The sequence below is a fragment of the Onychomys torridus genome, unplaced genomic scaffold (assembly GCF_903995425.1).
Source record: "Onychomys torridus unplaced genomic scaffold, mOncTor1.1, whole genome shotgun sequence".
NCBI classification, from domain to species: domain Eukaryota; kingdom Metazoa; phylum Chordata; class Mammalia; order Rodentia; family Cricetidae; genus Onychomys; species Onychomys torridus.
In genome coordinates, this window is record NW_023411260.1 from 370318 (window position 1) to 383229 (window position 12912).

At 44.3% G+C, this 12912-nt stretch overlaps 1 protein-coding gene across 1 annotated transcript; it reads right to left on the reverse strand.

Annotated features, from left to right (window-relative positions):
• Nucleotides 1-5063: 5063 nt before the first annotated feature.
• On the reverse strand, nt 5064-12326 carry Ptgdr (prostaglandin D2 receptor). Its single transcript, XM_036175763.1, has 2 exons — nt 11348-12326; nt 5064-5485 (listed from the first exon to the last, which is right to left on the reverse strand). Exons 1-2 carry the CDS (start codon nt 12191-12193, stop codon nt 5255-5257), a joined length of 1077 nt encoding a protein of 358 aa, XP_036031656.1. The 5' UTR covers nt 12194-12326; the 3' UTR covers nt 5064-5254.
• Between the last annotated feature and the right edge of the window lie 586 nt (nt 12327-12912).

A 12912-nucleotide genomic window follows, 5' to 3' on the forward strand; every position in this document is an offset into this window, starting at 1 on the left:
GTCAACTTGACAGGACCTGAAATCACCTAGGAGACATGCCCTAGGTACATCCATGGAAGATTATTAGGTTATTAGCTCTATTATATAAAGCATTACTAGATTAGGTTAACCTCTGGGCATGCCTGTGAGGGACTATTTTGCTTTGGCTAATTGAAATGGGGAGACCCACCCACTATGGGTGACTGGCATACTGGACTGGATAAGAGGGAGGAAGTGACCTGGGTACTAGCATCATCTGCTCCCTGACTGCAGTCAGTGCAACTAGCTCTCAAACTACTGCTGTCTTGACTTTCCTTGGTGGAGTACCTTACAGCTATAAAACAAAGTAAACTTTTCTTCCTTAAATGTTGCTCATGTAAGAGTATTCAATCATAGCAACAGAGAAGAAACAAAGTATGGGAGCCCACAGAGGTTTTTTAGTGAGATCTGAGCTTGCTTTACCAGCAGGACTGCGTAAGAGAATGATTGGACCATTGGCCTGGGTACCAGGTATTTGGAAGGCTCTACACTTGGTTGTATCTAGTGAAGGAGAGGTCTTCTACCTTGCCCCTTGGCATTGTTATAAAAAGCCCTTTTGAATAAAGTTCTGGGCTGGTGGATAAGGATGCAGGCCCTCCTGAGGCTATCTTGTGTTTCTTTCTGTTTCTCTCCCCTCTTTTCTTCTATCTAAATCTCTTATCCCTCACTCTTCAAAAGTACCCAGGTAATGGTGGGGGACTGATCCCCCACAACAAAGGCTATTAGTTTTTCTTAACCTGGTTGGGTAGTGTATGTTAAAATCCATAGTAATCTCAATCAGGAGCTGTAATCTATTGTCCAGGAAAACTGGGAATGTAGGGGGAAGAGAAAAACACTATTTTCAGAATGTTTCTTCTTTCCCTAGCTGGTTTATGGGAACACTGAAACTCAGAGACAGAAGTGGTGAACTGCACTGGAACTGGAAGAACACAGACCCCAGACACACAGTGGGATCCCTTAAGGAGTCATATGGTGGATCCCTTGAGTCACAGTGGGATCCCATGAGCTCTGTCTCCTAAGCCACTGAGTAGCTATTTCCTCTCTCCCTGCTGTCTGAACCCAGTTCCATCTTGCCTGCTTCTTCTTGATTTGTGTGATGGTAGTAACACTTGATTTCTCATGTTTCTATGCTCTTCCCTTTGTATATTGATGGCCATGTTGCTTGTTCAAACAATGCCATGCTGTGATGTATTCACTCCTGGGTCTATCCTATAGTCAAATAGTGACTTTGGACCATTAAAACTTAATGACTTGAATTCTGCTGTGCATAACATTAATTTTTGTTCACATTTGAAGGACAGACAAATCATTTGACTCATTTTTATCTTTTGAGGGGACACTTGCAGCTGGGCTTCTCTGGGCCTGCACATACAGAGTCTCTGTGTCCCCCTTCAAGTAATAAAAAAAAACCCAACCAACCAACTAAGCAACCCCCTCCCACAAAACACACACACACACACACACACACACACACACACACACACACACACACGAAAAACCAAAAACAACAACAAAAAACAAAAACAAAAACAAAAACAAAACATAAAAATACTCCTTCCTCTGATTTGATGGGATGTACAGCAGGGAAATCCAGGGCCAGGCTGTTTTTAAATTCATTTACTTCCTTAGCTTGGAGTTAGAGTCTAGTACAGAGACTGGTGCAGAGAACTGTCCCAGACCAGACACAACAATTCTCATGTTCTCGGCCCCGCCTGCCCCATTCACAGTCCACATTCCTGTGTGAGCCCCCAACTCCATCAGACTGCCCTCATCCGAAAGCCTCCAGTTACCAGCAAGCAGGGCCTCCTAGAACTCCAAACCCTACTGCTGACCCACACATGACTTCATGGTGGGAAACTGCCACTCTTTCAGCCTCTTCTGCAGGTTTTGGTCTTAAATCCCACACTTCTGCCAAATGAAGCGGCTAAGCCTGGGCAGGCTGCCCTCGTTCATGCCTGCATACCTCTGTACCTCTGGTCCTTCAGACCCAGAACTCAGCCTTGGTGCCTTTCCTCTTATTTTCTCAGTCCAATTCTAGGTATCTCTTCAAAAATGCTTTCATGTAAAAAAAAAAAACAAAAAAACTATTATCTCAAATCCTGGAAATCATAAAGAATTAATGGAAAAATGTCCATGGACAAGAGCAACTATGGTTCATGCTTTCTTTAATTTACTTTTACATTATGTACATATTTGTTAGCCACATCTTAAAGTAATTTGCATCCTGCTTGTATCACTTAGTGTTACAGGGTGAGTTTTTTCTGTGTTTATGTTAGTTGAAAAAAACTTTTAAAATAGCTATATGCTTTGGTGAATATATTATATGTAAATCAAGGTATATTCAAAGTTTTGTTTGTTTAGTCCTTATTCCGGTAGTTCCTTCCTTCCTTCCTTCCTTCCTTCCTTCCTTCCTTCCTTCCTTTCTTTCTTTTTTTTTTTTTGCTACTTAAAGTAAGGCTACATTAAAAACAAATACAATTCTGGTATCTCTAATTCTTCTTTTGGAGCAAAATTCCAGATTGGAAATACTGGTATCCTATATCTTCTCAGGCTCTTGCTGTCACTGAGTAAGGCTGCTACACAGAAAGGATGTAGAAATTGACAAACTTATCAGAGGATTATGAATATTCACATTTCAATAATCTTCTGAATTTTGCAAGTCACAGTGCTTTTTGCTTGGTCCTTCAACGTTTAACTCATACTTTGCATTTCTTTGGCTAGGCTGAATGTGTTTCTACATTTCTGAACTCTATGTGTTCCCTCTTTTGGGGGCTGTCTTTGAGTGTCCTTTTCAGTTTTCAGTTGGGGTTGGCATGTCCACCCATTTTCAGGGTTTTAAGGAAACATCTGCTCCCTGTGAAGTTCTTCAGACAGGCCTGCGTGTGGCCTTTGTGGGGTGTCCTGGCACTGCGTGTGCACATTTATTACTGAACATTCACAACCATTACAGTCTTGTCTCCCTCCAGTGGAGAGCTAGCAACTAGCACCTAACCAGTTGCTAGGTACCAGGTCTGTGTTGATGATTTAATAAGATAATGATAGATCAGAGAGGATCATTCCACAGTAGACTGTAACTGGGCATGGATTTCATCAGGGCAGTTTGTCAGCATTTCATGTAAAACAAACAGGAATATTAAGCTCTTGGATAAGCCTAGGAAATTTTGTTTAAGGTAATTAAACGGCCAATAGGACTTAGGAAAATTCATACTTGCATGGCTAGAGGTTGAAATATTGCTGGCAATTGTTTGTTCATTAGAAAAATCAGATGTTTTTCTTTTATTTAAAAAAAGGCAATGTCCTCCACAAAATATTATAAAATTACATTTATTTATTCATTTGGGGCTTTATTAAATTATCTAGACAATTGCCTTAGCATACCTTCTAAAAGTAGGACACAAAAAAGGTGCGATTCCTTAGAAAAAAAACATCATTCACATTTAACATAGAAATGAAATCTAAACCAAAACCAACTGCATTTTTAATTGTGTTAAACTCTCAGATTATACTTCCTATATACCTATTTGGCTTTTTCACAGTTTTTCTATAAGTTATATATATTAATATCATCTCTGAACTCTTAGAAAAACCAGAGGTGAGAAAATCAGGTTTTCTGCCAACCTGGAAAGAAGCAAGCACCTCTTGTCTTTGGAAGGGACTGAAGGCTGGAGGCCTTGAGATCACCTCAGAGTTTGAGTGTTTAGGATGCACAGGGACTGGAAAATTCTCTCATGTCCCCATCTGTTGATTTACAAAAGGTGAGCGCTCTCACTGTGAGCTGGAGCTAGAACCTTCTGTCCCACTGCAAGGGCACCCCCCCCCTTTCCTGGGCATCCCCCTTCTCTTTTGGCCATAGTGTTGCTGACCGGTGTAAACTCATGTAATTAAATTGCTCCACAGTGTCCTTCTAAGCTTTACTCTGATTCTGCGAGCACTGCTCACAGGAGCCTCAGTGACATCTCATTGTCCCTACAAATAGCAGAATGAAGCTGTGATAGGCAGGTATGAAGGCTATTGCCATCACTCCCCACAGAGGCTAAGTCCTGGGCAGGCCTCTTACTGTGCTAAGTGCCCTGTGAGTTCACATAACTGAAATTGGTAAATAATACACTCTCTGGTAAGTCACACTCCAGTATTTTTCCAAGAAACAAATCCTTTCCTCCAAAGAATCCATCCATGTGATAAACGAGGTTTTTATGAATTGAAAATTTTAGAGTCAACAACCAAATTATTGATTCCCACTGACATCCCTGCCTCCATCTACAGGAGACCAGACTTCAAAAGATCACAGTTTTCTTTTTTTTTTTTTTTTCCCACTTTGAGTTGTGGGTCCTAGTTACATCTTGCCTTATATATGCTACACGGGAGTTGTACATCACAAGGCCAGTGAGCTCCCTGAGATGGTCTCCTCAAATGCCTGATCTGGACTGGTTTCCTGACTTACTTCTCTGAGTAGTATCTGTAATTCAGATTATTCTTAGGCTATTTGACAAAAACAAACAAACAAAAAACCCAAACAAACAAACAAATAAAAAAAGCAAGAGCAATTACAATACAAAATAATTTAAGTTTTACTGGGAAAAAAAATAGCGTGAGCCATTGTTAGATTTGTTTACGAATACCCACCACATAATAATAAACAGATAGTGATATTTCTACCGTATTTGAATAAAAATCCATAGGTTTCGAGACTGCACTAAAAATTTAGGGCCACCAGGTGCAAATACTGGGACAATTAATATCACTGCTATAACACTTGTCACATTGTTTACAACATACACATTTTAGTTGCTGTTATTAGCACAAAATTTTAAACTGGACCAAAACAGTTTATGGATATATACTGACAACATATTGTTAAATCAGAAAGTTTTGAAAATGGATGTTTTAGTTATGGGAGATAGTTTTAAATTTACTCTTATTATTTTTAATTGTCTCTGTGTGTGTCTGTCTGTCTCTGTGTGTGATTATATGCAATGAATTCAGGTGCCCATGGAGGCTAGGGGTGTCAGATTCTCCTAGAGCTGGAGTTACAGACAGCTGTGAGCCACCTGGATGGGTGCTGGGAAACAAACCCAAGTCCTCCTGAAGAGAAGCACATGCCTGGAGATGCTGAGTCATCTCTCCAGCTCCCCATGGGAGATCATTTGTAAGGATTGAAACTGTAGGATTTGTTTTCCAATCATGGTTTTGACTGAGTGTGTGGTATATTTTCAGCTTACCAGAGCATGCAAAGCCGTCACAAAGTGGATTCTGTCTTAGATTGGTGGGAGTGGCTGTGCCAGTTTCTATAGATCAGAGGCTGAATGAAAATCTTGTGAAATAACATCCTGAATACTGAAGTCCTGAAAATGATGAAAATCCAGGGGTCCACAATTGAAATCACAGACAGAAAACGCAAGGCCTGGAGATCTTTTGAGTCTCCTTCAGTTGTGTTGACAAATTTAAAGGCTCCATAGTAAGCACGATACTGTTGGGGAGAAAAAAAATTGCACAGATAAGGATAAGGACATAGAAGGCTGATGGAAGGAACAAATCCCCTTACTTGGTTTGTCTTAACTGGAATTTCTCACATTGTGTCTGGAGGATGAGGATGAGGAGCCTGCAAAGCGGGGAAACTGAGGTATGTCTGGGAGACTGATCTGACTGACTCCTTGAAGGCTGTTCCGAATTCTGATCTCAAGTTTCCAGGGTGTTGCCAGATTATAAAGACACCACCAGGCTTCCACACACAGATTCTTTAAGTAGTATCCTTACGTGCATGCTTTATTCAGCTGCCTCCTTTCTGCCCACTGTAATCAGCTTACTTAGAAGTAATTGCCACATGCATGGACACACTAATAAATGGAGCTTTGAACAGAAATAAAAAGACAGGAGCTCTGATGATATAAAGACACGAGGTGACCGGATGGAAGAATTGATCACCACATGGAAACTGTTCTTTTAAATGGTTCATGTAATTTTCTTCCTTCCTTCCCTCCCTCCCTCCCTCTCTCTGTTTGTGTCTCTCTCTCTTTGTTTCTTCTTTTCTTTCTTTCTTTCTTTCTTTCTTTCTTTCTTTCTTTCTTTCTTTCTTTCTTTCTTTCTTTCTTTCTTTCTTTCTTTCTTTCTTTTAGACAGTGTTTTTCTCTGAGTGGCCCTGACTGTCCTGGAACTCTCCATGTAGACCAGTCTGGCCTTGAACTCACAGAGATCCACCTGCCTCTGCCTCCCAAGTCCTGGGATTAAAGGCATGCACCATTACCGCCCGGCTGTAAATTGTTCCTTTTATTAAGATAGACTCTAAATAAGTTGAGGGAGGGGTACCCAAAGATAGATGACTACTTACCTGTGTCCAGCCACCTCCTGTGCCTCAATCTTACCATGGGTCCCTGTAGTTTCCTTGGAGCTTTGCAAAGTGCCTCAAATCATGATTCTCCCTGCCATTCAGGTCACATTGTTGCCTAGATCAGCCTAACCCCAGAACACCATTCTGAGGCTGTGTACCTTTTCCTTTGGTATTACACTTCCCATGGTTACTGCGATTCTAAATCCATAATGAAAGAAATTGACCCTAATGGAACAGAAACTACACAAATCCAATATTAGTAGGGGAAAGTGTGTCTCAGAGCACTCAAGGCCACCCAGGACCATCTCTCAGGAGATGCACATTCCTAGAATCAATCTCCTTAGCTTTTGACTCCCTCCTTTATAATATTTCAGTGGTCTTGCCGATTTCAATCCAGTGCATAGGGAAGATGTCTTACATTAGACTCATCTGTTACTGATACATGGATACTCTCTCTCTCTTCACCTTGCTTCATAATGCCAACAGCAGTCCTAATGGCCGGTGACCGCTTAGACCCTTCAACTCCCAGGCATTGTTCTATGTCTTCTGAAATTTTTATTTTCTCCTTACAAAAGTCTTGTGAGTAAAGACAACCATTATCTCTCCATTTTACAAGCCTAGAAATGGATTAAATAGTCAAATAGTACTGTCCTTCAAATCAGCTTCAAACATGACTCCTTTTAGGAGTCTCTTTGATCCACTGGCTAAAGGTCTAAGCGTCTGGGTTGGAATCCTCTCTTCAGATGTGTGGCTTCAGGGAGGATGTGGTTTTCTTGTTTTTACAGAAAAGGTCATTGTTCCTGCTTTCCAGGATTCTTGTGAAGATGGAATGAGGTGGTGTGAAGAAAGCTGGGAACAGGGGCTGCTACATAACCAACACTTGATAAGTAGCTTGCATAGTATTTCCTCAACTAGGAGTTGCCCATTTCCTCTGCTACACTCTCTGTTAGCCTTAATTACCACCCTTCCCTTTTGGCTTGTGCTTGCACCAGGGTGATTTCCTCGCTTTGTATCTCACTGAGCTACAGAGTGTGTCAGATGAGGGAGGTAACAGATATATGCTGAATGGATATGACTCGGACCACAAGCTTGGGTTGATTCAGAAACAAACATTATACAGACGTGTTTTATATTTGTTAGTTTTCTCCTCAGGGAGGAGCTTAGTGAAATGTAATTCCAACCATGCAAGAATGTTTGGTAATGGAATGATACTTGTATAATTAAAACAAATCATTTTTGTCCTTTTAGATTAAAAATATAGTTAACTTGTTTATTTTGCAGGGTAGGGTTGTGGCACCATAGCATGCGTGTACAAGTCAGAGGAAACTGAGTTGGTTCGTCTCCTTCGGTCACGTGTGTTCTGGGAATAGAACTGAGGTCCTCAGGCTTGGCAGCAAGCACCTTTTCCTGCTGGACCATCTTGCCAGACCAAACTCTTTTCTTTTTTTTTTTTTTTTTTTTTTTGAGCCAAGGATCGAACCCAGGGTCTTGTGCTTGCTAGGCAAGCGCTCTACCACTGAGCTAAATCCCCAACCCTCTTTTCTTTCTATGCAGTACTTACCCATGTCAATTCTACTAGGTTATCTTTTCTTTTACTTTTTTATCCTGCAATGTTGGGGATTGAACCCAGGACTTCACACGAGTCCTAGGCAAGTATTCTGCCATTGAGATAAAGCTCTAGTATATTTATCTGTATATTCAAGCCATTGCAGTTGTTATTAGAAGTAAATTATCCTAAAACTGGCAATTTTCAGTTGGCTTCATTTACATTAAGAGCATCCACATGGAGGCTGGAGAGAAGGCTCGGTGGTTAAGAGTATTTACTGCTCTTTCAGAGACCTCAAGTCCAGTCCCAGCACCCATGTGGGATGGCCTACAACTTCCAGTAACTCCAGCTTCAAGAGTTCCAATGCCCTCTTCTGGTTTCTGCAGGCATCACATGCACACACCACTACCCATATACACATAATTAAAAAATAAAAATATTTTGAAATATAAAAAGAGCATTCATTTGAAAGAGTGCCCTCAGATGAGTTTAGGAGCCTTGAAAAGATGTATCTGTTGCCAGCTTGGTGGCTTTTGGTGGGTGTTGGAGCTTCAAACTCAGGTCCTCACATTTGCATGGCAAACACTTTACCAACTAAGCCATCTCCCCAACACCCTACAACTACATTTTATAAGCTTCTTAGGTTTACTGTGCAATGTGCTTGATACAGATTCAGACACTATCCATTTAAATACAAGTTGTATGGGTCCTTAGTAATTTTTAAGAGTATGAAGAGGTCCCTAGACCGTAAAAACTTGGAGAACTGCTGCCTTAGACTAGCACACCATCTCCTGGGGGAGATCACACTTCACACTTCCTGATTAATTTGCTATAGTCACAGGAAATAATAATAAATGAGAGCCACAATTAGTAGCAATACTGATGGTAATTAGTGAGGCTGGGCACTGGGTTCTGTGGTACACACACACACACACACACACACACACACACTATTTCAAATTGTTTGGGACTAGACAGGTTTTTGTTTCCCCTGGACTGTGGAGTATGTGCATTCCACAGACACTGTTGTAGAACACAGCCCTCCACAGCCACACATCTTCAGGAGATGGATGTCTTACACACCTGTGGTCTGACACAGACATGCTGTCTGGATTCCAGCCTATCACTTGAAATCAACTGTGGCCGTTCACACTCAAAACATTTTAGATTGTGAAGCATTTTGGATTTTCCCGCTCAAGAATGCTCAGTGTAGGCTGGGGAATTGGCACGGTGAGCAAAACTCCTGCTGTGAAAGCTTGGGGATCAAAGTTTGAATCTTCAGAGCCCATAAAGCTGATGCAGAGGCAGGTCTGTAATTCCATGGCATCCTGGTTTTTGTGAACCTGACAGAAGCTAGAGTCAACTTCGAAAATGCCTCAGGCTGTAGGCAAGCCTGGGGGGGCATTTCTTTTTTCTTTTTTTGGGGGGGTTTGAGACAGGGTTTCTCTGTGTAGTTTGGTGCCTGTCGTGGATCTCACTCTGTAGACCAGGCTGACCTCAAACTCGCAGAGATCCACCTGGCTCTGCCTCCGGAGTGCTGGGATTAAAGGCATGCACCACCTCAGGGTTTGGGGGCATTTCTTAATTAGTGATTGATAGGGAAGGCTCAGCCCATTATGGGCGGTGCCACCCCCAGGCAGGTGTATAAGAAAGCAATTAAGCAAGCCACAAAGTGCAAACTAGTAAGTAGTGTTCCTCCATGGTTTCTGCTTTGGTGCTTGTCTCCAGGTTCCTGCTTGGAGTTCCTGCCCTGACTTCCTCCAATAGATTGTGATATGGAACTGTAAGCTGAAATAAGTCCTTTCCTCCTCAAGTTGCTTTTAGTCATGGTGTTTATCATAGCAATGGAAACATGGCAAGATAGGAGGCTGCTGGCCGGCTAGTCTGACACACAGCCCAGCAAACAAACAAAGACACCCTGTGTTAATCAAAATGTCAGGTGAGGATCAATGTCTGAGGTTGCCCTCTGGTCTCCAAGTGTGCATCATGGAATGCACATGCCTGTATTCATATAGGTGTGTGCATGCACATCACACACAGCGATGAAAGCTCAGTGTGTGTGTGTGTGTGTGTGTGTGTGTGTGTGTGTGTGTGATTTTCAACCTTTGTCAATCCTACAAAACTAGTGTTGTTATCTTGCAACAGATGAGGTCAGCCAGTAAATAAGTCATTACCACAGCCAGTGAGTGCTGACACTTGACCCAGACCAACAGCCATTGAGAAATCCCTAACTTCCTTCTAAGAAATAATGGCTCTTGAGAGGACTGCTGTCTGGGTTATCCTTATCCAGAACTTTACAAGTTGTTTTGCCAAATTGTTTTCAATATATGAGTTCAAGTCTCACAATTCCGTCCGGTAATACAGATCTCCTTAGAGATGTGTCCAAGGCTGTGTCCGTCTCATTGCTTTACACTGTTTTCTGGGTTATTCACATTAAAGCATCCAAATGCTGCTTCAGATTTCCATGGATTTAGCTACTGTTTGCTTTCATCACAGCATCAGTGAGCTCCAGCTGGTCTGGAGCTTTTTGTTTTGGTAAAGGGCAGGAGAATAAATGCTTCAGGTTTTATAGGCCAAGGTGCCAAATAATGAATGTTCAGCAGATACTAATAAAACCAGAAAGCAAACATATCCCCACAATGTTAATCTATTATTTTATGTCTATGGGTATTTTGTCTGCATGTCTGTCTAACACATGCACATGTGTGTCTAATGCCTCTGGAGCCAGAAGAGGGACTCAGATCCCCCGATGGTCATGAGCTATCATGTGAAACTGATAAAATTAAAGATGCAATAAAAATAACTAGGTACAACTTTTAAAGTACATACCTGAAAGGAAGAATTGAATTCTTTTTAACAACTTGAATAGTACTTAGCTTAATTGGGGCTCTATGTTTTTAGTGTCTACCATCAAACTGATTACAAGCAGCAGCCACAAACCTAGAGCTTTTCAGAATTAAATCTGTGTTAATCACTCAAGTCTGCAAGCCCCTTTGCTTCCCTTTGTCCCTTTCTAGGCCAAAATCCGGAGAACTCCCGGACAAGTCCGTCTAAATTAAAGGGCGGATCTAACAAAATAAAATACGACAGAGCAGGGGCGAGAGGTGGGCGGGGAGTAGAGGACTAAGGTCTTCAGCAAGGTGCACAGATGACTAGAGACCTCACGACCGGAGCAGAGAGGAGGGGGCGTCTGTCTGCCAATTGGAAAAGGTTTCGCTGAGTTCAGGGAACAATTTGTCTCTCTAATCCTTTGACAATCTCTTTTCTCCCTCTACATACCTTAGGCCTGTGGAAGGAATCCAGTCTTCTGGAGTGTTGAGTACCGAATCAACCGCCCCGCCCCTGGCCCCGGATGCTGCTCCTAGAGAGCCGGAGCAGCATCCATTCCACCCCCACCTTCCCACCTGGCGGGTGCCTGAGGCTCCCAGTTTCCTGAACTTCGGTGCCCAGCAACTCACAATTAAAGGCAAGGAACACATAGTGAAGAGCACTGTCATGAGAGCCAGCAGCACGAGGTGGTCCAGCTCCTCCAGGGGATGTAGGGACTCGTGCCTGTGACCGGAGCCTGGCTGGGTGCGGTCCCTGGGGCAGCAGCGTGAGTGGCGCCTCAGGCGCCGGTGCATGGCATAGAGGTTGTGCATGGCGCCCAGGTTGCACAGCACAATGGCGAGGACCAGCAGCGCCATGAGGCTGGAGTAGAGCACAGAGAAGCCGAGAACCGACAGCGAGCGCTTCTCATGGACCATCTGGATGAAGCACCAGGTGCCCGGGCAGTACTGCACGAACTTCCCAAAGCCGGCAAAGGGGAGTGCGCAGAAAGCCAAGCAGAAGGCTCCCACGGCTGGCGCCACCAGCACTCCCCGGCGCAGGGTGATGTGCCGTTGGTAGAAGAAGGGGTGTCCCAGAGACAGCCAGCACTCCAGCGCCATTGCCAGCAGCTGTAACGTCGAGGCTAGCCCAAAGAAGGACATGATAAAGGCGAAGGCTTGACATAACCCGTTGCCCTCGGCAGGCAGCAGTTCCTGCAGGCTCCGATTTTGCGCGTAGGCAGCCAGGACCACCGAGCTGACCAGACACTTGCCTAGCAAGTCAGTAACCGTCAAGCCACACACTAGCACGTAGAAGACCGAGGGTGGCGGGCGCAGCGGCCGATGCCGGCAGGACCCCAGGCCCGAGCGTGCCAGCAGCACCAACGCCAGCAGGTTGCCCAGCAGCCCCGCGCTGAAGAGCACGCCGCCCATTGTCGCTGAGGAGCCCTTTTCCACCCAGGAGGATGCGTGGCAGCGATAGTAGGTCGCGTTCATGGCCCTTGCCGCGTCCGGCTGGAGGGGAGACTGCAGCCGGGCCAGGTGCGGAGGAGCCCCGGGCCGCTCCCGGCGCCACGGGGGGCACAGAGACCATACAACAGAGGAAGATCTGCAGCCAGCTGGGTGTTGTTCACAGCCAGTCTTCCTATCTAAACTCCCGGGACACACCCCTCCAGGAGGGCGGGACGCTGCCGCTGTGAGTATCCCAAGCTGCAATCAGCAGCTCTGCTAAGGGCTCTGTCCTGATGCACAAGGGTCCGGAGGAGAGACAGACCTTGTACCCAGAGTCGGAAGGAGAGGGGAAAGTTCCCACACTGTGGGCACCCGAGGCCGGCCCTTCAAGATGAGGCAAGAGAACTGCAGACACAGAGAGGGAGCTGACTAGGAGCCAATGGGGAGAAGGGTGTTGGTGGTGGCCATGAACTCTGCAGATGACCAAGCCCGGAGTCTGAGAAAGGGCTATGGTCTACCTTTCTCAAATTAGTTTAAATAATTAACATCGGCACTACTCCTGAGCCTTGGTTCAGATTCTCTTTTAGATCTCTGCAATATGAGCATTGGCGATGAGGTGAGGAAACAGGGGGCCTTGGAAAGGCAGGGGAGCTGGTGAGCTTGGCAGAGGCAGGCAGGGAGTGACAGCCAACCAGGGATCAGGTATTTGTTGAGTTCACCTGACCCTTCCATGGCTCTTCCTCCCAAGAGGTTGACTAAATTTC